At 39.6% G+C, this 26,453-nt stretch overlaps 1 protein-coding gene across 1 annotated transcript in view; it reads left to right on the plus strand.

Moving 5' to 3' along the window:
* SATB1 (SATB homeobox 1) overlaps nt 1-26,453 on the plus strand; it is a 74,714-nt gene that overhangs the window by 35,897 nt on the left and 12,364 nt on the right. The window contains 3 exon segments of the mRNA XM_017732136.1: nt 3,333-3,545; nt 11,821-11,897; nt 11,899-11,965. Coding sequence (XP_017587625.1) covers nt 3,333-3,545; nt 11,821-11,897; nt 11,899-11,965 — 357 coding nt within the window.

Consider the following 26,453-nt stretch of genomic DNA (forward strand, 5'->3'; position numbering starts at 1 on the left):
TCTTCTGGGAGCTTTGAAGTTCTATCACACTGATAAAATCTATTTGAATCAGTGATTATGTTCAAAGAGGAGACAAACTGGGGGCCAGACAGGCAGTGTTTTTGTTCATATTGGCAGACACTTTATCTCCATTTTAAAAGAATTTGTAATGAGCTTTTGAAAGCCCTGATAATATTTATTGAACATTTTTTGTGCCATTAGTAATGAATTATACTTGTGATGACATGTAAACTTTTTTTTTTCCAATGGAACCTGGGAACATTTTAAAAAAATACATTTCCAGTGCAAAAAAAATACAAGGGTGGGACAGTGAGTAGAGTTCTGAGCCTAACAGTGTTTTTAATCTCTTTGCAAAACAAGCTTAGTTTTTGTGCAACCTGAGGTGCAATTGAGGTACAATATCAGGAGATCACACCAAGACTAGTATCTTGGAAAACCAGTTCAAGCCTGGTAAAATGAGCAGCTAATCTGTGCACATCAGCACAGGGCAGAATGTGAGAGCTGCTGTTTTCTTTCTAGGATTTTTCCCATTGTACATCTTGTCTAACAACTTTAGCTGAAGTTTTGTGCTCAGAAATTGAAGCAGTAGCAATGAAGTAATATATGAAGCAGGCAAACTGTGTTCTAGTTCTAAGAATTTGCCTGCACCTGGTTACTACATCTTAGTTTTCATGGTTTTTCCTCACATATTCTGACTTTTAGGTTTAGAGCCTAGAAGCAAACTCCTCCTTGCCTTCTCCCTGCTCTGTCATCTCCCCTCCTCTCTCTGCATCGCTCTCCTCTGCTCTGCTCCCAGCTCAGGCCAAGAGTCATGACAGTGATGGGGGAAGAGAGGAGAATGAATACTTAGTGGCATTTCTAATCACCAAGAGGTGTCCCACAGCAATGGAAATGCAGGCAAAAGTTAAAAAAACCCAGAACAACCAAAAAACACACCAACATTTTTTTTTTTACTTATTTCACTGAAGAGGGAAAAGTTATACAACAAAAGCACCCTTTTCTACCTTTTTTAGCTGGCCACTATGTGGCTAAGGCTTTTACAAGCAAATCTTTTCTATTACGGGCTAAAGTATTTTTTAAGGACATTTCCTGTGTCTGACAGTGGGCTGGCTGTTTGTAAGGAGTCTTTTCTCCTGACAATGATCAGTCCACTTGAGTTTAGTTTTTCTTGCTCCTTTTTTCATGGAGAGTTGTCTCCAGCACAGAAACAGTCAGAAATTGCATATGTTTACAACTACCTAGAAGGAGGTTGTAGCGATGTGGGCATTGGTCTCTTCTTCCAAGTAACAAGCAACAGGGCGAGAGAGAATGATCTCAGGTTATGTCAGGGGATGTTTAGATTGGATGTTAGTAAAAATTTCTTCTCCAAAAATGTTGTCCAGCACTGGAACAGGCAGACAGGGAAGTGGTGGAATCACCATCCCGGGAGGTATTTAAAAGACACATAAATGTGGCACTTGGGGACATGTTTTAGTGGTGGGCTTAGCAGTGCGTGGTTAATGGATGGACACAATGATCTTAAAGGTCCTGTCCAACCTAAATTGCTCTATTCTGTTCTCTACATCCTGTGCTCTGCAGGCAGCTTTGCCTTGTCTCCAGTAGAATAAAATCATTTTGTACCTCCTCTTGTGGTGGATTGTGTAAGCCTACCACTAACAAACATTGGTAGCTGTGGGTTTGAGTACTTAAAAGTGGAAAAAAATGATAGACACAAATTTATTTTCCATTTTTGCTAATAAGTAAATTTATTATTAGACTGACCATTAAGAAAAAAACTTAAAACTTCACCCAAGTGCCACTTTTGTCAGTAACTCATTTGTTCACCTTCTGAGTAATTTCTACCTGGATACCAGAAAACAGGAGGGATCAAGAAAAGTGGTAAGAAAGTATCCCCCAAGATTATTATTTTTTTAATCCTCCTCCAAAATATTTTTCATGCTTAGTGCTGGAAAGACTGTTTTTTTCCATGCCATTTCCCTGTTATGTGTGCAGGCACAGACAGGGCCATGAGGACCACACCGGCTGAGGTGTAGTGGTTGGCACCTCTGTTCTCATCGCCGAGCACAGAAGTGCAGAGCTCACACTGAGTGGGCCCTGGTCCTGCCTAAGCACAGCTGCTTGAGAGCAGTGACTTTGCAGCAGCACCTCCCTAACAGTCTTTTGCCTGGTAGGATAATACCTTTGAGAGAGGTGACAACTTCCACAGGTGCTGTGAGCATCAGACTTCCCAAAAAGATACGTTTTGGCCATATTCTGTTGTACCCCCTTAGGAATAAATATATGCAGTCAGTATTACCTATCTTAGTTTTGGCTTTTTTATTGTCTGTTTCTCTCTCCATTTACCCTCCATTATCCTGAATAACTTACAAGTGTTCTTTAGGAAAAGAAACATTGGGTTGTGTTATTTCTTTAAATTCACATGTGTGTTCCCTTGTTACCCTATTAAGTAAGAGCCTCCCATACCAATCCTCTCTCTTTCCCAGCATGGCAACAGCATTTATTCTAAACAGTAGTAAACATCTGCTTTTCTAAAAGTTACCTTTCTTATCACGATCTTGTTACTCCAAGACAGTAGAGCATTTTGAATGCCCAACATATTTAAAAGGAGAATCTGGCAGGGGGAGGAGATGTCAAGAACCTGTTGACATTAAATATAAATATCACAGGTGATGGACTGTTTGAGGATTAGGGTTGTCCTGATGAAGAGAGAGGAAGGTGCAAGAAGGAGGAACGTGAGGGCCTCCAACAGCGAGTTTCCTCACTCGTTAAACTCCAATATGCGACTCTTAGAAAGAAATACTGACTTATAAAAAATATGGCCCTGAGTCAGTGAAGCAGTATTTTCGGAACATTGCAAGTTTATAGTCTCAGATTTGTTGTGAAATATCACTTCCTTTCAAAGATCTGTTTAAGTTGCTAGAAATGTGGAAAGCCTTTTTTTAAGGTTGCGTATGCATTTTGCCTGCGAAGCCTGAGAAGCCCCCAGTGTATCTCACTTATCCTTAACATCTCATGATTGTCTGTGGACTGTGAAAGATTTCATGGCAAGTTAAGCCAGTAAAAGGAGGAAGATGTATTAGTCAGGTTCAGTTTATGCTGTATTTAAAAGAGGTGCTTAATAAAATTAAGGGTACAACTGAGGCTCTCTTCTCTGCTACCTAAAATGCCATTAATACAATCCTATGTGGAGCAAATAGTGCATTTGCTGTTTTCATTCCAAGCCCAGCGGTAAGAAGAATGAGGACTGATAAGCAGTGGCTTCGCAGAGCACCGTTTTACAGACACTCACCTAGGCTAACTCTCCAGCCTATTTTTTTCTTCCTTCCCTACAGGGCTTGCTCTCAGAAATCCTCCGAAAAGAAGAGGATCCCAAGACTGCCTCGCAGTCCTTGCTGGTAAACCTTCGGGCTATGCAGAACTTCTTGCAGCTGCCAGAAGCAGAACGAGATCGAATTTACCAGGACGAGAGGGAAAGGAGCTTGAACGCAGCCTCTGCGATGGGCCCGGCGCCGCTCATAAGCACACCGCCCAGCCGGCCTCCACAAGTAAACTGCTCTCTCTGCCTTTGGGATTTGCTCGTTGTGTTCTCTCACTGTCCCGCTGGGTGAGACCTTTCTGAAAAAGAAGAAGCCTTTTGCTGTCGCATTTTTGAAACACTCGTAGAATCATTCCTTGCGGCGCATATCGCAAATTAATTTTAAGAAATATAATAGATGATAGTAGCAGTTTATTACTACCTATTTCCTGATTTTGACATAAATTCTATCCATTATGGTTCCTACAGAATTTTTTGCTCATTTTATTGAGGTACAAGCTTTACTGGGCAAGGAAAGATGATGGCTTTTAGCTGTCATCTTTTCTTACAATTCTTAGGTTTTTAATGTTACAGCTTCAGAAAGGGATTTTGGAGGATTTGGACCACTAAACTGAGAGGGAATGAAAGCAGAAGTGTGAGTACCTTGTAGTGCCTTAAAAGTTATTTTTCCACAAAGCAAACAGGTAAAGCTAAAATGATGGAGCAAAGAAGATCCCATCCTAAAATGCTGGGCATGCTTTCACCAGCTTGAGCTACTGACAGCTGGGTAACATAACAGGCTTGCTATATCCATTGTTCTGAATGATTTGGATATGTTCGTTAAAGCTTCATTTAGTATTTTTTTAAATGAAACTCCTATTGATTTCTCTAAAATTTATTTGATTTAATTCTCCAAAAATTACAAATTTGATAGAGTGGGATCAAGAGGTTCAATGGTGCAGTCCTTGTGTCGATCAAGGAAACTCTGATGCTTGTTTTAAGGTACATCAGAAATGCACGTGAGCCATAGGAATGCACAGGATTTCCACAAAGAAGAAATGTGATTGTGAGTGAAACTCTCCAAAACCTGTATATTTTCAGAAATACTCTGCATTGCTGTGGCTCAAGGTTGTATGTATGCAAGGAAAAATCAAACTGATCTGCAGATATGTGGGAATCATGCTGTATACACAGTCCAGTTTTGCTAAACAAAGCAAGGCTTTGGGATTGTGGGAATTTTGTGATGGCTGAGTTTTTGACAAAAACAGCAGGTTTTTGTTAACCAGTCATAGGCTTGTGACTATGACTATGTTCCATACCCGTTCAGAATGCTATAAATTCCTCTTGAGATTATTTTTCTAATTTTCCTTCAGCTAATGGATACTAAGGACCAGACTAAAGTAACAACAAAATTGTACGAGGGAGGACAGAAGATCACCTTGACTTGCTGCAGTACTTTTCAAAAGAGAAGAAATTTTTAGCAGAAAAAACAGACTGAACTAATGGTGTAGTTTTGTTATCATTGAGTTTAGTCTGTAAAATCCACTATATATATTCTTCAAGATAAAGGACAAGAATCTATTTACATAGTAATGCTTTAGTGGGAAATAGTTAAATAGAGATAACTGTGTTTAAAATAACATTTGAGTTTGTTTTAATATCTGTACGTGCTCCCACAGCCCAGGTAATTCAGAGCCAAGGCTAACCCTCCTTCTTAACTTATCTCTTTCTGCCAAGGTAATGTCTCACTCTGTCTCAAGTGGTCTTGGGCAATTTCACAGCTAAAGAACAGAGTTAATTACAGGACCTTCCAGAAGGATGTCAAGTCAGAGGTAGTCCTTGTACTGGTTTTAATTCACACTTTAAACTGTAAAAATCCCTTGCAGCCAGAAAGAAAGTGAGACTTAGGGGTTTTCTTAACTGACAAAACATACTGTAAGTCCAAATTTGGTGGGAAAGGGGGGAGAAATCTATCTGTCTCTACTGTGCTCTTGTTCGTAATTACATTTTTTTCTTTTTAGTGTGAGTCAGGAGTATAGTTAACCTAATTGCGACAGTTCAAAGTGGAAACAGCATACATTTTTGTTTTAATCCTTTTCAAAAGGAAAGCAAGTTTACAAGGAAACCTTATAGGCTAATATTGAGGTCTACAGAACAAAGCACTTATTTTTCCAGTTGTTGTGCTGTTCTATGTCATTCAACAAAACACACACACTTTCCCTAGTGAATAAACTGAGAATGTAGAAACCTCTGAGTTGCGATTCTCTGTGACCTTCTTACATGTTTCCAGAATTACCCACCTATAAACATCTGAAGCACTTTTCAGCTGCTGCTGAGTGTTCAGAGTCCTAAGTTTGAAAATTGAAATATCTGTGTTGGTAAGATAACTACAATACTAGATGCTAGAAATAATCTTGAAATTATCTTAGTTGTAACACTGTCAAGTATAACTTTACAAATCACAGCAGAAATAAATTATAGTCAGGATACTGCGAAATTATCAATGCAAACTGCTACTGTGATACCTCCCCCAAAATGTCCGCAGTTTATTGACTATTTGATACTAAGGAAATAAAACTACTAGCATCCTTACTACTAAATTTATTATAAGCAATTATTTAAAGTTCACTATGGAGGAATACAGCAGAATATTTTTCCAGCTTGGCTGTGAGCTTCTCGGATAACCATTGAAAGAGAAAACAGACCGTTTATCCTGACAACAGAATTTACACAAGAGCCAACATATTTAATATTAAATCTTTAGACCAGTGTAACATTTGAAACAATTAAACTATGAAACCATGAAAAATGGGAGCTAATATGCCACACATGAAGGTTTATTTTGCAATTGCAAGTTATCAGTTTCGGAAGGATGTGAAAATAAACATCCTGAAAAGGATCTATTTTGCATTTTTGTGTTGCCAACTGGTGGCCAGACAGTAGAGCAGACTTAACCATTTAGCAGCTGAGCTTGTTCTGTGTAAATTTTGCATTCTGTTGTATGGAAAAACAGAAAGCGTGACCTTGGAGGTCTGATTGGACAGTAGGAATTCACCAAGCATAAACCCTGGTGCCTGAGTTAGAAGGAACAGTGTTGAATTTATCTCATTTTTACAGCATTCTTACTAGTTGCTACTTGAGCTTATGTATCTGGATTGTTTCCAATTCTTTTTTGAAATCCTTTAAGAAGCTCTTTGTCCCCCTTACTTCTCCCTTTCTCTTTGACTTAAACAAAATGCAAAATCTTACTTTTTTTTTTTTAATTGAAATCATTAGCCTCTAATGCATGAGCTTTTGGGATGTGTGTATAGCCTTCTAAGCTGGTCAAGTTGTAAAAGTCTGCTACTATCTTCCACACTGGTGGACTGAGCACAAGGAGACGGCGTACACAAGGATTTTTCCCTTGGACATTGTTCGAGTTGCCCCCCCGGGGCAGAAGCCTGTCTGTCAGGCTCTTTCCTGGGGCACTGGAGTTTATAAGTATTAGCATCTCCATCAGGTAGGTACTGCATGGAGACGTCATTTAACCTCTGCAATCTAGAAGGAAGGAAAAAGGTCCTTTCATGTTCTATTTCTTTTTTTAATTTCCCCCCACACTTCAACACCTTTGTCTTGCAGATCACCCCACAGAGGCTCTTTTGGGGTATTCCTCGGGCAAGTTCAGAGAATGAGTCTATTGCAGTTATGTGGAAATGAGGGATCTGGGGATACTTTAAAGGATCCTGAGGTGCTAGGGATGGCCTTTATGTCTCATTAGGACAGTTTGGGAAGTGGGGGGAAGATGACTCCCTTCTCCTTTATACTTGTGGAGGAGAATGGAGACAGGTGTCCAAGTTACAGATTTTCTTTTTCAAAATATTCTGGTTAAAGCTTTTTAGCCACCCTGCAGTTATGAACACTTCCTTCTCAGGACAAGTAATCTCCATTTCAGCAGAGCCGAGGAAGAAATCTTTCCAGCCACCCATATTCCCCAAAGAAAATTTGTGTTAACCCTTGGGGGCCATCATCATCCTGTGTAAAAACAGAGTACGTGTAACATCAAGAGCAGAATATTATTTTAACAAGGCAGTGTTCCAAGAAGTATCCACAAATCTTGCATGAGTCATGGTTCTGGGTACTCATTGACCAAAACCTTCATCTCATAAATACAATCCTGGTCTCTCTCTGACTACAGATAAATTCCTTCATGTTAAAGCAATCATAGGTTGGGTCTCAGAGATAGGATGTTACTCTTGAAAGACTGGTGTCTAGGAGGATGTTGCTTTGTTGGTGTTTGAGGACCAGTGAATCTCCATTGCAAGGAGTTCTGGATAACACCAGCTTCCATGAAACTTTATAGTGGAATCCTGGAGTTTAAATACATGCATGTGCCATATATCACCACCAGCAAAATTTTTATATTTAAGCTGGCAAAATTTGAGATTTAGGTTGATAATCTTTGTGCCAAGTTGCATTTTAACAAAAGTAAAAATGAACAAAATAATAAATGCAATCCTCTCCTCCCACCCCTGCAAAAAACCACCATGGAGGAGAGTTAATGGAAACCCTGACACTTAACTATAACTGCACTTCCAGGCGCCACTGTAATAATGGAGTAGTAAACCTTGTCCTGATAAAAGCTGTTCTGAAAGCAACAGCATTTATTGTACCTCCTCTGCTATTTGCAGACCAGAACTGAAAAGTAGTTTGTTTTGCCTGGAATGAACTACTTTATGAATTTTAATGTACAATGTAATATTAAAAGCTAAACCAGGATTAAAGAAGATTTTTGTTCCCAAGCTAAAGCAGTACTTATGAGAATGTGTTATATAAGATTTTTTTTGTTTCAGTTTCGATGGGGAAGGAATGAGCTTCCATGTTTGTGAAAACCTCTTCATACTGGTTATTCCTTCTATGACAACTTAGCCTTTTTTTAGGAAAATTGAATAAATTCAGAACTTCTTGCTACTGTAATCAATCTTATTTGATGAGAAGATATATCTGGGTAGGCCAGGAGGAGATGGATGCGCTATTTTTTTTTTCAAGTATTCTTAGAAGGCTAGATTGATTGGTGATAGGAAGATGGCCAAATGAATTTCTGATTCTGTGTGTTACATTTGTAAAATAATGCTCCCCTCTTCAGTTAGTATTTGCAAAATTTGGTTACTGTCAAAAAAAAAAAAAAAATTAGCTGATCTATGGTTTCTTTCCTAAACAGAAAATGTGGCTGTAAGTGTGGGTGGGGTGGGAGGTTGTGCTTAAGTGTGGATGAGATGAGAGATTATGTTTTGTTTTGTTTTTCTCTCCAAAATGAATACTTTTTCCACCTCCTCTCCCAAGTCCTGAAGTTGCACCGTTGAGAGCTTTTTTGTTTTCTGTTGGGTTTTTTTGAGGAGGAGGGTGTTTTTTCAACCCAGCTTCAAACAGCCTCTGTCTTAAACTAAATTCTAATTTCAACACAACAGCCTAGATGCTTGCTTATGTGTAAATTATGAAACAGTTTTATGTATGGATATTCTCCAAGAGGTTAATTGGCATTATTGCATGGAATTCATCAGAGCAGAGCAGACCAATAGTCCATCTAGACCAGCCAGAGTCTACACCTGATCTTTGAAGAGAAATTATTAAGAGGCAGGAGTATTTTTATACTTGGGCAGTGAAGTGAATTGGAGAGGGAGAAGGTATGACTGCAAACCACAACTCTTGGTAATCCCCAAAACCCATCATTTTATAACTTTAAGACTTTTATTCCCCTGAAGATCTTTGGGCTAATACTGCTTTTTGATGCAGATATTAGTGTTTTCTGAATTCAATTAGTGTTCCCTACTTAAATCAACAGAAGGCAATAGGAATTTGTTTGCTGGTTTTAACTTCGGTGACCTACTAGATGCTGTTGAATTTATTGTACCTGTATAAAGATAGATGTGATTTGCAAACCAGAATGAGGATTTTCAGTAATTCCCTTGGGTTAAATGCATATCTGTATTAAATTGGACATTGAAAAGGGTGGACCAGGTTGCATGGTTTAAATTATGTCTACAGCATGGTGTGTGATGGTTTTTGATGATCTGGGTGTTCACAGCTCAGTTAAGTGATCTATGAAGTACTGCTATAATGTGAAGCTATCTTTTGAAGCTCAGCAGCAATCAGAAAGGCAGCGTGCTTACAGAGAAGACACATTTTGATCAAGATCACAAGAGCAAAGTGTTTCCTTCCCAAAAGACTTGTGTATGCTAGCTGAATACCTTCATCTTCTCATCTTCCCCTTGGGTCATTCAAGGATTAGTTACAAGTTAAAATTATTCTTGGGGGGAAGGACTGAAATTTGTTTCCCAAAATTTAAACCCAAGGTTCAAGAAGGCATGTTGACAAAGCCATCTCTTTTTCATTCTCTAATTTAGCCTAGGCTGATTTTTACATGCATGCAGTTAAGTCTGTCTCCAGTTTATGTATGTTTAACATCCCCACCGGTGGTCAGTTATCTTCTGGCAAGTCCTTCTCATTTGGAGGTTATAGAATTGATTTTGTATTTTTAAATGATTTCACTGTATGATGTTCAGGAGATGCACCTGTTCTTGCAGCCCTGTACTGATATGCCCAGTGTCAGGCATACCTTTTCCTGCTCTGCAGTGAGAAGGAGAGAGTTTTGTGGTGCTGCTCCTCACATTGCCTGCTGCCAGGCACCTCAAATATTTCTGAACAGCCTTTGATATAGGCTTGGCCATCCTCTGCTGCAATGTCACTGGTAAAATGTCACACTGCAGAAAAGGGCATGGCTGCAAAGTACTAATTGTTTTCAGATGGAAAAAAACCCACATGATTAACTGTATGTCACATTCTGGGATTTTTCTTCATTTCCCTTTTTACTTAGGGCCCTTGTTTTCAGACACCAGAAAGTGCTAATGCCTGCCGGAATGCGGGCAAGGGGAAGTGCTTGTGGATCCCTTGCTCTCGCTGGAGTTTTGCCCCTTGTAGTTAATGGGAGTGTGTTAATACAGTTCCTGAAAAGCCTGATAGACAAATCAGGCTCAGCAAAAGTGGCATGCACTCCCAGTTTCGGGGCTAGATTATTTTATCTTAAAAGCACTGTGGATGATAGCTAAAACAAATTGAGCATGGCATTTCTAGGAAAAAATGGGCTGCTGATTTGCCTAAGTACATATCTCATCCAAAGCCTTTGGCTCTCGTATCGTGAGACCTGTGACATATGAAAGCTCATAGAGAGTGAGATAAGAAGATGAATTATCACATTGTCATGATTTCCTTTTGAACCTCAAGGGACTTCAGAGCACAGGAAGATGCTGACTTGCACTGGATCAAACTGATAGTGAAACTGTGGGTTTAGACATGTACTTAAGGGTAGGCTGAATCACCTTCTGGAAGTGCCAAGCTCTGTCCATTAGACTTAGAATTAGGCTGAATGACTATCTTAAACTAGATGTGTAACTTCTGAATAACTAAATTAATTCAGCTCTCAATAACCTCAGTATGAATCAGTAGGTTTGAATTGAAATCTTAAGGTTTGATTTTGTTTGTTTCATCACCTTGTGGGTTCTTGGCAGAAATCCAGTTTTTCCTTTCCTCTGATCCACTTTAGGATTAGTGGCCCATTAGGTCTACTAATCTTGAGCAAGCCTTGCAAGAGTAACTGCTAAAGACAGACGTTATCCTTAACTACTGAGAATATTGTAGGATAAGCTGAGTATCTGCTGATTTTTTGTACCTCTCAACTGATATTGCAGAAACTGCAGTCTAACCTTGGTGGGATGATGCTTGGTGTTGAAACATCACTTCCATCATTTCCAGAGGATGAAGGAAAGGATAGTCTCCTGCACATCATGTTGCTACTGATGTATTTTTTTGTTGTTGTTTTCCTTAATGCTGCAGATGCAGCATAAAGGTGGTACTGTAATCATTCTGTCTTGTTTACATGTTTGGTGTTTATTTAATCTGGACTGCAAGAAGAATAAATATTTGATGTATGGAAGTGAAATACAACTAGAATCAGTAGCTTTTAGAAAGTTCTATCTTGGTTTCATGGAGTGGTTAAAGTATGCATTATTCTGAACTGTCTTATAAACTGCTTAAGAACTAAACTGATAAGATAAATTTTTAAAAATTCAATCTAAAGCCACAACTTTTCAACATTATCATGCATTTGAGTGTACTGGGCATGAGACATGAATCAAGATATATCGGTCAGATTTCTATTTCATTGGAGATTCTTTTATGTTGCACTTACAATTTTTATTTAATTTGTGTGGGGCAAAGAAATCATGTAAGGATTTATAAGTCCCTACAAGACTGTTTGACAGGTTTCCACCTAATTTATTTTGTGACATTGAAATTTGCAGTGGTCTGTTATTGGTAACTCGTATTTCAGATGCACTCACCTGTTACAATGCACTGAGTTTTCCTGTTTCCCAGTTGCTTGAACCATAGATAACGTATAATGTTAATTCTCTGAAAAGCTGAAAGAATATCAGAGAAAGATTGGATAAAAGGAGTAAAATGCAACGGGGAACTAAAAAAAACATATTTTCTAGGTCAAAACTGCTACTATTGCTACAGAGAGGAATGGAAAACCAGAAAACAATTCCATGAACATTAATGCTTCCATTTATGCAGGAAATGAAGAGAGCTAAGGTGTCCCAAGCACTGTTTGCGAAGGTTGCGGCAACCAAAAGCCAGGTAAAACTCCCAGGGTGCAAAGAGCTCCCTGTCCTGTGCAATTGTTCCCCCAGATCAGTTTCTATGTGAGTTAAAATGGGTGGCTGGGTCAGTGTATCAGCCCAGTACAACAACTCAGAGCTCCTTGCTGAGTCTGGAGGTAACCTCTAGTTCCCCTGGACCAGGCAGGGTAGAGAAGTGGCTTCATGAGACCTCTCACTCCCTTTTCTGTACCAGCCAGAACCTTCCCTGTGTGCCCATGGGTCTTGGTGTGGCTGAGAAGGCATCAGGTTCATCAGTTCTTAGGTGGTGTGGATGTGGCAAAAGCTGTGGGCAAACTCTGGGTATTGCTGCCAAATTAATCACAAGGCTTTGGTGTTTTGCAATTACGTGTGCTGCAACAAGGAGCAATGGAGTGCTGGTTTTTTTGCATAAAAATATTTATTCAGACCCACTGGTGAGACTGTGTGTGAGAGGTGGATGGCGCTGTCAAAAAAAACCAAATCAAACCAAAAAAAAAAGACCTCAAAAGATTACATTTATACGAGTTATAGTTGAGAAAAAACATGCGCTCTTTGTGGAACACGATGTCTGCTTGGTTACCTGCGTGTGTGCATACGTATACGTTGCATATTCAGTTTTAAGCCTTTTTTGTGTGGTTTCCTATTCTGTTTTCTTCAACTGAAGATTTTCTGTCAAGTTTAGTGGCAAGAGGGAAATCAGCAGGCACTTGTTGGGTGTGATTATCATAAGTGACATGTCTTCTGAGAAAGATCAGTGGAGTGTGTGAAAGCATTGATTTAAGTGAGAATGTACTCAAGAAGTAAAGGAAAAACATATAGAAAAATGGGAAATACTAGAACTGTGGTTATACAAATGCTTGAAAGAAATGGCAAAGGCGCCAATGGTTGCAATGTTGAATTTTCACGTTAGATTAAATGTTAAATCCACTTAATCACTACTCCTTTACTTTTCTAAAATTGCTTCATATAAAAATTCAGCATCTTCCAAGGAAAGCTAATGAAGCTCAGTTAGACCGATGTTTCTTGGGCTGTCAGCATTTTAGTGCTGGTTTTCTTTTTAGCAAGTCTTTAACTTTTGACTTCTGTGCTGTTCACATTTTGGAGTTCACTTTATTGTATGGAAAAGATGTTGTCTCTTAAGTTATACGGTGTAAGGAGCATTTAAAGGGATATTTTGGAAATGTTGTATCAAAATGATTAAACTCAAGCTGTGGACTGTAAAAATTATAGCTTTATAGGCCACATGCCTGTCTACCCTTCAATCACTGTCAAAGTGATAATTTCAACAATAATATGTTTCTTTTATTGTGGGATTCTAAACACCAAGTGCTGTTTAAACATTAAACTGAATTGTTTATGTTAGTGCTGTACTCAGTGTGTCATACATCAGGCCACTATAATCTCCCATGGAATGTAAAAATTCTGTCATGAATCATGGCTTGTATATCGGAAATTACTGTAATTTTGATTGGAAATTACAGAGCTCTTGAAATGTTTCTAATTATGATAGAATGTTACAGCAGCTTCCAACCTGTGTGTTCCTCAGATGTCTTTATTTACATGTCACAACTTGGGGTTAAAGAACTGTCCGTTTTCTGCACCTTCCCCTTTCCACTGCAGTCTTCTGCAAAGCTAAGGTATGAAGCCAGTCTACCAGCCCACATAATTGCGTTCTGATCTGATTTGTGTGATAGTATATTTATTTAAGTGCAAAGCCTTAAAATTTCTAGGTGAATCAGTTCTTCCAGTGCTGACTTGCAAAGGGACAGGTAATCAAAATGAAGCCCAAAAGTTTCCAGAGGATGCAGTGCAGGTTTATTTGAGCATTGGTATAAAATTTAGATTCTTGTACAAAATTTGCCACCAAGTACAGAAAACAACACTAAACACATAGTTCGTTTCCATTTTACTCTTACGATTATACCTGTATTCCCAGGGGTTATTTTTATCCCCAATTTCAGGAATGCAATGTTAACCTATGTGTCTAGCAAGCTTTCAGGTCTGTGGTTAGATAAAGTGTCATTTGTACTAGAAAACTGCTTCACAGAAGTGACCTCCTAGGTAGACTGGATGTGTTGGGTCTTCTGGAACTAGTTGACTACTAGTCACCCAGTTAATAATCTTTAAATACATAGCAATGCCATATACATTAAGGAGGTACATGTATTGTAAAAGTTTCTGCATTGGAGCTCTTCAGAGGTACAAGTAAACTTTTCTTGGGGCACAAAAGTCTCCTTTGTGCAAAAAAAAAAAGGCTCGTTCAAACATAGTCTCTAAGAGAACCTCTCTTGAGAGAGATCTATTGCTGGTATTTTTTTAATTTGGAGACATTGGTTCCATATTCAGAACTGGAAATCCTGAGATAACCCAGGTTTTAGTGAAAAATTGGAAGGACAATGATGTGTTGATTAACAGTTTTGTTTTTAAAATCACTAAAATTGAACATTATTGGTTTTATCTTATTTTGGATATAAAAACTTGATTAACGTCTGAGTGCAGTCTGGAGTTGTGGTGTAAAACCGTATGTGACCTAAACTAGCTCTGAGGGGACAAAGGTAATTGTTTGGTGGAAGGCCTTTTCATTTTATTCTTTTTTTTCTTAATAAACTGATTTGGGTCAACAGTAGATTGGATGTCTAAGCAGCCAGCATCTGCAAGGTGGCTGGGCTTGCCTGAGCCAGGAGACTGCAGATAATGTTCTGCTGACTAGAGCACTTTGTACAGAATTGCTATTAAATGATGCGCTACAGGAGCTTCTATTTGGGTAGCGCCAAGGTAAAAAACGAGCGTCTTCCCTTGCTCTGTGTTAGTGCCTTTGGCAAGAGTGCAACTGGAAATCCTGGGATAATCACTTCATTACAGTGAAAAGTCAGGAGGAAACATATTAGAAAATAATGTGTTGATTAACAGTTTTGTTTGTAAATCCTCCTTAGTGGCGGAGGACCAACCACATGTGGACCTGATGCTTAGCAAAGCAGCTGGGTGCTGGGGCCTGGTGTGGCAGAGGTCATGGGATCAGGCAGAGGTTGCAGGGCTGTTAGAGAGATCATGTGCTGGCTTAGGTGAGGGATGATTTGCCTGCTTGTAGTTTCACAGTGCACTTTGCTGGCAGCTTGTTGGCTTTTCCAAAGAAAAGGGCCTATCTGGCACATGGGTTTGAACAGGTTTGGGGACACAGCTAGGACATTCCTTCAAATGTTGAATTCTTTTCCCGTATAGGAATGCATACATTCTGTACATCTTTTAAGTTTCTATGTTTTTAAGGATCGATATATTATGTACAGAATAAATTAAAAATCTGTTAAATTCAAAATATATACTTTAGAAGTTAATATGATTATACTGAGGAGCTAAGGAAGATACTGTAATTCAAATTCCTGAAATACATCATATCTTTGGGGAGTTTTAGAACTTTAATTGGCAAAGCACCTAATGTCAGTATTTAAAATCTTGAGGTTTTATTGTAGGTTGTCTGTCTAATAGGCCTGCATGGGTTTTTTGTGAGATTATATTGAAAAGAGGGCTTTGCAGAAATGCACACAAAAGGAAGACAGAAAGGTTTACCTAGTGTTTTGTCTCTTCTCCCAGGCTGTTGGTTCTTAATGGTAGAACGACAATGCCAACAGTATTATTTGCTAAAATGTAATCAGTACACCTGAATAACTCTAAATATAAAACTAAAAAAATGATATTATATATATAGTATTTATATATAATAGATATATATATTATATGTAATGTAAATAATAACCCTAAATTAAAAGAATCCACACATAAAATTGTGTGGCGTACGTTACTTTTACAATTTCATCATATTGGGTTTTTATTAAATTTATAACCTGAAAGTATGATTCAAGTAATTATGGAAGCACAGTCTTAATTTCGTTATTTAAAAAAAAAAGTTGATTTGTGTAGTGATCATTAAGGTATCATGGTTCAGTAACTGTGCAGTGGTTACAACGTTCTCATGTGGGAGCCAGGGATGAGTTTTTCTTGATGGTGACAGATGCTGAAATCTAATTTTATTCCATAAAAACAGACAAACAAGCAAACAAAACCCCCAAATCTAAGAGCCCTGAGAGATAAGGCAGGTAGAGATTTGTAGTGTTTCTGTATGTTTGCTGCGTTTTGAGAAGTTAGATTTACGTTATGGCTTATCCTGAAAAGCCGTGGCTTGCATGTGCTAGTATGAAGCAGGGAAGAAAGCAAAACTTTGCTGAAAATCACCTTAAATTGCTAAAGCTTTCTTAAATTTAGGAAATTACAGTTTGCAAAAACTGAAGTAATATAAAGCTCCGTATCTCTGAGAGTCCCATGCACTACAGTTAAGGCCAATAGCCTGCATTATTTACCTAAAGAAGTTTTATTTGTACTAAAATAAGTGGGTGAAATCGATACTCCTCTGCAGCGTCAGTCCTGCCGATGCCTGTTTATGGCCCCATCCGTGCCAAATGCCTTCCCTTCTCACTGAATGAAAATGCCTGTATGTGGAAGGTGAGACACTTGGTTCTCACAGAATCATGCTTTGATTTTTAATTTTAAAATAAATCTAATGGAGTACTATGCATACCTCCAGAAGCCTCAACTAATGACGTAGAGTTCTGACCTGTTACTTCTGAGCTGTTGCATTGTGTTAATCCGTTTCTTGTCCTTCTGTCCCTGTCTTTCACTTTGGTTAATAGTAGCTTCATATACAAAGTGTGGAGGTAAAATCATGGGTTTCAGACCATGCTAGAGACTCCATCCTGAGCCATGAGGCAAGTATTTTGTGTAGTGCTATTTAAGTAGAAATATTTGACTTTTTGCCTTTGTACGCACCCAGAGTGTACTCCTCCAGGAGGCTGTGTGAGGAGATCCAAGGGGTAGGCACTAGGCAGAGCATCTAGCACTCATGAGTAAATGAGAAGGAGTTAAATGGGGAGGGAATGCTAAACATTGGCACTAAAAATGCTTTTGGCATGCAAATACCATGCTTTTCCTGACATAAATATTTTCAGAATAGGCCATTAGAGTTCAGGTATATAAAACCCTGCTTTTACTGGAAATTTTAATGTTGTAGTAAATCCAGAGATTTATAGTGAAAAATTGATGTCTGTTATCTCACTTTTATCTTTTTAACCAGCAGTTTTATAAATGCTATATCTTTGATCTGGCTTTTTCCATCTAGAGACTAAGCTATATACTCTAATAGGAAAGTCATTTTTAAACAGCTTCCCACACTGAACAAGCACGGTATTGTGGATCTGGCACAGAGATGTAACATGCCATTACCGCAGATATAGAACAATCTATTCAACTATTTTTCAGCGGGAGGAAAAGAAACCTTTTTATCACCAAGAGTAACCCTCTGGTAACATTGTGGCTTTCGGAGGGGATCTTGAAATTTATTTCCAAAGCTGTTTCCTCAGGGCACTGCACCTCAGGCTGCCCAGAGGGGTGAAACCTGCAGGGCAGGAGGGGACTCAGTCCTTCGACCATCACCCTGCTCTCTGTCAAGTTCTCTCCTGCCTTTGTCTCCCTCAGAGCAGCTGAGTCACTTCCTGGGTTTAAATCTTGGCTTAAAAACCTTCTTTCCACCCCCCACCACCCCCCCCCCAACCTCAGTGTACAATGGATTCTCTGTGGAGCAGGGAGGGATGCTGCACAGGGAGACGCGAGGTGGAAACACAATGTACTCCGAGGTCTGCCATTTCACAGGCCCACCTGGAAATAAACCCCTCGCCCTGGTGCGAAGGCAAGATACAGTAGTTAGAAAACATTAGCTGCAGAAACACACAACAGTATCTATTTTTTATTATTTTTTAATGTTATCTTCCTCCCCCCCTCATTGCCTCGGGGTGATTGCTCTGGCAGTTGAAGAGGTGCCATGAGCAGCAGGAGTCGGGGTGGGATCGGGTGTCAGCAGGGATGGAAGAGGAAGAGTGTGAACTGAGAAAGCAAGATGGGCTTTTGCATGCAATCAAGAATTGCCCCATGAAGCAGCATGTCATTCAGTGAAACTGTGAAACTTGGCAGATAGAGCTGATTTGTTTCTTTCACAAAATATCGAGTTACACAGTCATAGTGTGTTCTGTCTTGCCCAGGTCGGAGGGAAAAAGATTTTCAGGTTTCTAGTGGGGGGAAAAAATGAATGCTCCATGTCCTTCCTCTGCCCCATGTCCTAGTCTCTTTTACAACATCTCCTCTCAGAAATAAAGGTTAAAAGCTCAGGAAATTTCTTTAGCTTTTTTTAAAATATTACTTCTCTGAAAGAGGGTAGAAAAATTGAGTTTAGTTGACTCTCTTATCTCTTGATCATGGTAGACCATATCCCACAATATTGGTATGACTTCGGTGGAGTGGCTTGACGCCAGTGAGCCTCGGGTTCCTGCTAGTAAAGAATAGACAGCAACTCCATGAATCAATAAAGATGCACTGAAGAGAAACCACCTTAAAATTTTCAAGGTAGTTCACATTAGCATGCAATTGCCCTTGTAAATCTACATAGAGGAGGGGGAAAAAGGCATTAAAACCTGAAATAGTTCAAGCCAAAGAAACAGGTACAGAATGGAAAATTTTTAACTGGTAAGAGGATTATATTGACCTCTTCAAACAGCTCCTTGGAGCCAGGTAGCCCTTTCAACACGTAAGGCAGAGGCTGGATTTTTTTGACACACTGATGAAAAAGTGTGCTTCCTGAGCATGCTTTACACATGAGGTCAAATCGGCTGAGGCTGGAGGTTCCCAGCCAGGCGGGTGGCAGCAGGAGCTGTTCAAATGCTGCCGTTTAAAGGACTGGTAGCAGCTTCAGGAAACTGAGCGTATTTGAGCCCTGAGGAGAGCTTCCCTGGAGGGATGCGGTGCACACCTGCCCTGCGCTGGTTGGGAGTTAATGCTTAACGCTCTCGCAGCCACAGCCTGTGGCGCATCCCTGGGAGGTGCTGGGACCACTGAGTGCCTGGCAGGATGTGGCCTGCAGGTGTCCAGAAACAGCAGAGGGGGGGGCGTCTTGGTTGGATGATTTTTCTCTGGTGGTAAGAGCATAAATGAGTGAGAGAAGCTAGGACAAGTACAAGTTTAAGTCATTAAATGTACAAATGAAAAAAGAGAGCCAAGAAGAGAGAGCTCTTTACAAAATATAAAATTATGTTAAAGCAGCAAGACGGCACAACATAAGGAATGTTTGGTACATGTTATTGAAACTGAAAAATCAGAGTATGGAATGAATTATAATTTAGCATAATCCATAATTTTACAGTTTTCATTTTGAATTATTTATCTTATATGATTTGATTAAAGATAAAACTGGCTGACAAGATCTCTAACATCTCTGCATGTCTTAATGACAAATGAAAAAACTCCACATTATAACTTTACCATTTAAAAATTTTTATTTGTATTGTTTCTTTATAGCTCCCTTTTATTTTTAAAGCATATTTCAGCTACACATTGTGTACACGCGATTCCATAACCCATCAGGCTTCAGTGTTGCCTCAGTACCTCTGATTCAGTAAATCAGATCATAGGCAGCATGCTGTCATATAATAAGGTGTCTGATCCTTATTACCAGTTTGTTGATGCACAGACTCCTTCAAATTGACCATTGCAACACATGGTTTCCCCTGAAACTAGCTGTGATAATTAGCGTGGCTCTAATGAGACAGAATGTCACTGATCTTGTGCTGAACTGTCGAGTATCGACGCTACGGATGGGAACTGTCAAAGCTTGCCATCTGTGACAGAGCTTGGCATATTCCATTTGCAAGGTAGAGCATGCTCAATAGACTGTTTTTAAACAAATGGTCCATTTCTTGATTAGGGCTCTGTGTTCTGTTACTGTGGAAGACTTTAGATCATAGTTAAACTTTTTGCTTTTTTTCCCCCTTCTTCTTCTGGTGGGGTAAGCTCATTAGGAAATGAAAACATTACTGATTCTCAAACCAGTCCTTCAGTCTCCTGTTAGACTTTTGGGGAGAGGTGGGGAGGAGCTGATCATGTATTTATTCTTCTTCCTTCCCCCAGTTATCTTAATGGGTTTCTTCTAGGGCTTGCACTCCCACAAGTCTTCTACCTGATTTTTTTAAGCACTGAGGGGTAGGGATGGCATAGTTTTGAAGTATAGAGGAAAAAAAATTAAAAAGTCTCAGGTAATGTGCAGCAGGAGCATGTGCACCTGGGATGAAAGATTGAACTGGTCAGGAGAGTCAGGCACCCAGGCTCCTGGGACTGGCCCTGCAAAATGCCGTGCAAAAAGTCCAGCGCTGCTTATCATTCCAAAATATGCTTTGTTGCTTTTTATTTCCTCCTTCTCTGGCAGACCACACAGGGCTTGTTCTGAAGAACATTTTCACTAATCTGATCAGGCAGCCAAATACGCCGGGAAAACTGCTTTAATGATCCCACTAATTACCTCAAGTCAATATGAACTGTATTATTAGACTGAGGGAAAATATTCCATTAGGTCTCCCCCTTGGGAGTTTCTCCGCTTTGTGATGTCACTGAAGCCTTCGCCCTCTCGCTTGTAATTAATTTTATTTACACACGCAGGCACGCACAAGGTCACACCTGCACAACCGGAGCTGGCCAGGGAGCTAGTGGCACTCAGGCTTAATCAGATCTGTCATAATTACCATTCTGCATGTTTCTGACACACGCTGTGAAATATTTCAATTTAACTGCCGCTACCAGCACAACCAGATGTAGTGTGAGTGTGGCTGCATTGGAAATATTATTCCTCAGGATAAACTCTCTCCTCCTCCTTTTTCCTCCCACCCCCTCTCTCTTTTACAGCTAATGTGGCACAGAAGCTGATGTATCCTGTAAATCTTGAATGCAGTGCTAGATTGATAACAGCAGATTAGACAGTTTAACCACAAACAGCTTGTTCATTTTTCACAAATGAAAACCACATGTGGTGTAACTAAAATTTCAGGCTTTTTTTTTTTTTTCCCCTCCTCTTTGGTTGTTGTTTCCTTTTGTGTGTGCGTGTGTGTGTTAAGGTCTGCCTTAACTGTAAAGGGGTGTAAAAGAGTAAACATACAGGGGAAAGAGACACTGTTGTCTTTGGAGATTATTTCTCCCTGACCTTTATTAAAAACCTTTCTTGTTTTGGCAAAGAAATCAGATGCCGCACAGGGGTTTGTCACTGACTCTGAGACTTTCTAATCTCTGGGGTTTGTGCCCATTTATTAAAGAAGTCAACCTACTGTGCTTGTTATCAAAATAACATGCCAGCAAACACCTTGCTTTAAGAAGAGCTTCTAACCAAAAAATGTAGTCTTCACTGCTAGCTAAATTTAGTAGAAGTAAAATTTTCTGCCAAAGTTTTTCACCATGGATTTTGTCTCCTTGCTAAAGCTTCCCTGTACCTCTTCCTTTAGGGGAAAGATTCTTTTTAAAAAAGAGTCCTCAAAGTGTTTAGAAATTTTGACAAATGGAAAATTGATTTTTTTTTATTAAAATATTCTCATATTTCCTCTGAAAACAGATTATGAAAAATTAAATATTTTCTTATGAAACCACTTTTTAGGAAACCAAAAATTTCTTTAAATTGTTTTGCTTTTTTTTTCATAAATCCATTTTTTCAGGTAAATTGTTCAGCTTTCCCTAATTAAACAGCCTTCAGTACTTGGTAAGGTGTTTTTTTAAACCATCTACTCTTTAGTTGATCACAGTAGGCTACTTTTCCTACACAGAGAAAAAATTAATGCAATTTTAATAGAAAGTTTTAATTATAAGACTCTAAAACAATTTTTGCAGCAAGGAAAACAATGTAATGTGCAGAATGCAACTGAGCAGATTCTCCGAAAGCTGTTCCAGGTACTGTCAGGCGGGAGGAGTGGTGCAGTGCATTGGATAGAAATTCATCAAATCTATTCTGTAATAAGGCTTCCAGGGGAGGTTTAAAAAAAAAGTAGCTTTAGTAAGAGGTTGTTTTATCCGTTGGCTGTGATTTGTGATGCAGTGGCAGTACTGAAAGTGCAAGAGTCAGGGAGCTAAGACTCAGTGTTCAAAGTCAGTCAGAAGGTGAACAGGACAGGTTTGGAAAGCCACTTGAAGGTAAAGTTTGCAGCAGAAAATTTGGCTGCGTAGATGGCCCCCCAGGCTGCTGCAGACAAGGTTAAGGACCCATGCTCATACCAGTTGGCCAGCAGCTACTGACTGCATTAGTAGTTCCCCAGAGCTGTGTAGGTCAGTGCAGGTGTGCCATCAGTGTCCCTCACTGCATGGCAGTGCCTTCTCCATTAGTGACTCCCCTAGGACCTGTGCAGGCCCCGAATAAAGCATTCTGGAGGTGCCGCCAAAGCACTGGAAGTGCTGTGGCTGCAGCTATCTCAAAAATAAGTCTGAAGTAAGATGAAGAGGAGGGCAGGAACGGCTCATGTTGGACGAGGTAATGATGAAATGAACTGTCAAGACTCTTGCAAGGATCTGGAAATACAGCTCTCATTTCTCTGGAAAGCTATTCGAAAAATATCATGCGGTTGGGAAGCACTGGATTGCCAAAAGAAGAAAGTATGGCACCTTCTCCCACCTCCTTTGAGTCTTTTATTTTTAGTTTTTCTTTCTTAGGTAGAGGTGTTCTGGTTCCTACACTCCAGATGTGTGAATCAGCTCTTCCCCAGGCAGCACCCGCTGTCTGCCTGACAAGAGGTGCTGTTTCTGGCAGGATGGATTTTCTTAATCTTTCTTCCTGCTTTCTATACCGTCACCTTCTGTTTTGTTCTTCTCTCACCACCTTCTCTTATTCCTCCCAGTATGGCTCTTCTCTTAGTTCTCCTTGGACTTTTTCTCACCCCTTCTTGTGCCTTATACACCCTCGCCATCCATTCTTGTTCCATCTGCCTCTTTATCCCATCCTACTCCTGTCCCCTGCCTGCTGGAATCCCACCCCAGGCACATCCCCATGCACATCATGATTTTGTACACGTATTCCTTTGTGTGCGGGGCACAGTGTGGGCACTCCATGCCCTTGGCCTTTGCTGGACTGGTCACCAGCAATACTGGCTTTGTGGGTCCTTTCTCTGAGTGATGACATGGATTTAGCTAGGAAAAGAGCCATACTCTTGATTTCTCAGTTTGCTTGTGCCTTCTGTGAGCAGATCACTGATTCAGGAAGCTTTTGAAGATTGAGTATGTCAGTGTTTTAACTATTAATGAAAAGGGGAAAAGTTTGAGTGGGCTGTATGAGAGTTAACTAGGAGCATAAATGAAAACACAGCTGTGGTGGCAGAGGCGAGGAGAAGGCTGAGGAGTTAGCAAGCAGCCTGTGGTTCCTGGCTGTGGGGGAAGCAGGGTACCAAGTAAACAGCGCAGAAAACAAAAGCGAGCTCAACCCGTAAAAACCGAGAGCTGCTAAATATGTAACTGCAAAGAATAAAGGCGTCTTGTGCAAACACAAATATACAGTAACAGTCCGAGAAGCAATTTGTTAGAGGAGTGACCAATTACAAACCAGGTGAAGGGCTGCTGGGCAGCAAAGGCAGGAGTAAGAAATAATAGATGTGTGTTTTCTCCCTTAATGTTGAACTAGGTAATTTAAAACACATAACACCTGAATTAATGTTGCAGGATTTCTAGGTGCAAGGTGAGAAAGGAGATGATATTTTGTTCCAGATAATTTTTTATTTTGCTGTTCCTAATAATTTCTCATTGCATCAATTTCTTTACTTTCTTCAAATTTAATCTCTAAGTCAAACTTCAGATTTTTGTTTATGCGTTACCCTAAACTGTTGGCATCTATTGAATAGGCTAGAGCAGGCATGCAGCTAGCTAAGTGGGGAAAAATTCCAATTTGCAAATATTTATCTAATTTCAAATCTGCCAGATTCTATCTGAAAGCACATTGTTATTCGGGGGGCACCTCATTCTTATTCCTGTGCAGTGTCATGTTCCCTTACTTCAGAATGGCATTTGAGAAGCATATAAATATGGTTTTCAGGATCTTTGTAAAGCAAGGATGTTTGGACTGAGTGGTCCTTAGCAGAATTCCCTGAAGTTTTAGACCCCAACTAAGCAAGATTTGCACACATACCAGTTAACGTCTGTGGGTTTACTCAGGTGACTGGTTATTTTGCTGAGCCTGGTGCTTAGCATCTCTAGTACCTATAGCATGCAACAGAAAGCTCTACTGATACACAAACTTTCCACTGTTTATGTAAGAACAGTTATTAAAAAAAAAAGCCATGAAAGGCTTAAATTAGTTTCTTTTTATTTTTTGCTTTAAGGCAGCCAGTTTGCTTCACCTCTGATAAATCATTTGCTACTCTTATTTTCTATAAGGAGGGAGTCTGAAAGGATTGATCTTTTTGACCTGAGGAACAGGATGGGAGGGATCAGGGCAGGAAGAAGCATGCTGCTCCATGCAGCCCCTGACTTAAGGGCAGAAGGTACTGCCTAAACTGCTGTCTGGAAATAGAGTTGGGGCTGGGACTCAGCTGGGCTGGCACTCGTCTTGGCCAGTGAGAAAAACACTAAGAACTGATCTCTCTAGGAACTTTTCCCTTGTGGCTGTTCTTGACCTCTTCCTGACAGCAAACTACCTGGAAACACTCTTGTGTTGGTTCCCACCCAGGAGAGAGAAACCTGATCTCTCCAGCTTTCCTTTTGATCCAGCTTTCCTATTGTTTTAAGTTTTTGCCACAAGCAATTGTGCTACAAGTGAGGGTATTTTAGCTTTCTGAGGATTTCACTGCCTTTCTTTTTCCATGGGTGAAGTACATGTTTCTGGCTGCTCCCTTCTCATTTGCTGGGAGGCATCAAACTCGCACAGGTGTGGATTTTAAAGATTTTTTTTTTTTAACTGCTTTGAGATAATGAACGTTATTAATTTTCTGACTGTTTCTGTGGTTAACAAAATCTGGAGGAAAGTCAGAGAAAAGTTTCTTTTCAATTTCCTTAAGACTCCCCTCACCCTTGGCATTATCAGGGCATTAAATGTTCTTCACTGTGAAACTGAGAGCCACAGAATCCAGCTTAACTGCAAGAGACAAGACATTTTCTCAGAATATTTAAATGTCTAATTCAAATCTATATGAAAGCTTTTAGTTAGGCTGTGAAAATTTGAAGGGATGTCTGAGAACGGATTTGAGCTGTGTGTTTCAGAATGATGTCACTTGTTCGAATATCTTGTCAGCTGAACTGAATTTACAATGAAGTCCAAATATCTGTGAGCCTGTGATTCCTCAGTGTGTGGTAGATCTTCCCCTGATCCAAAATGAATTCTGGAAAGAAAAAAACATGTGACAAGAAGCCATGAAATTAAATTGCTCCATCTGGGAAATTATAATATTTTGTTAAAAATATAAAACAGGACGGGCAAACATATAAGTAATTACAAAAGTGACACTTTGGCCCAATGGCTCTTTTACTGGAGGTCTTTTCCCCCAAAGCTAATGTTAAATCTCTGTAAGCAATGTAATAATAAACATTTGCTGTTCACTGTAAATTGATAGTAGTAAAAAAGATTTTCAAAATTGCCAGCCTCTTTCTATTAAAGACTCTTCTCTAACTAAACTGCAGATATAGCTGCCGTACAAAATTGATTGCATGTTTAAGAATAAATAAATGTGGGCTGTTAAGGGTTGTGGTTGAATTTAGGGTTGTATTTACTTTCAAGGGACACATTGATATTGCAGTGAAATCAGTACTTCTTTCTGCTTAAATAAAAGATAAAGGGCTATATATTACCAGTCACCCTCTGTGAAACCCACTGACCCATTTTATACGACCATACTATAAAAAGTAATGTACCAGACTAAGACTGGCTTATTTAATAATTAGCAGGTGTTTTTTCTTTCTTTTTCAGGTCTTTTGATTATTGTTAAGTCTATTTTTGTCAGATGCTCTCTCACGGTTACAATGCTGATTGAATCAGGTGTGTGAAAGAGGAAGGATCTGGAATAGAGGAAGACAGAGTAAAGCTTCACTTTTTTTTTTTTTTGCATCTATTACTTTTTTCTCTTTTTGTTTATGAGTATAGCTGCATTTTATGTAAGATTTTCAAAGGCATATACACTGTGGTTTTGATGAGGGTTTGTGCCTACCTATCATTGCCAGGCAATTGAAGGCAATACTGTAAAAAAGATATATTTGAACAGGGGAAAGAAAAGGTGAAGGAAGCTGAGAGCAGAGAAACCAAGCTTGGGAGAAGCCCTTCATTTAGATTATTGAATTTCCTCCATACTCAACTAAAAAGTAATAATACTTATGTTTTCACTCAGGTTTAGAGTTACAGGTTAGGTTTTTTTCTGTCCATGAGCTGGTGGTGTCTGCAGTGCTCATACACAGGGGACACACAGACGAGTTTCGATACAGCCTCAGACCTTAACCCAGCTTATCTTTTTCCAAGCACTGGCTTTTGGCCACTTTTTGGCCACCATGGCTCTGCATAGAGACAGAGGTCTGGTACGACAGACAAGACTGTGGGAGCAGGACAACAGCTCTCCATGTCATTTTGCTTCTGTACTTGTTGGATGCTCGTCATTGAATTTTAGAGGCTGCTTTCA

This window comes from Corvus brachyrhynchos, unplaced genomic scaffold (genome assembly GCF_000691975.1).
Source record: "Corvus brachyrhynchos isolate BGI_N302 unplaced genomic scaffold, ASM69197v1 scaffold53, whole genome shotgun sequence".
NCBI classification, from domain to species: domain Eukaryota; kingdom Metazoa; phylum Chordata; class Aves; order Passeriformes; family Corvidae; genus Corvus; species Corvus brachyrhynchos.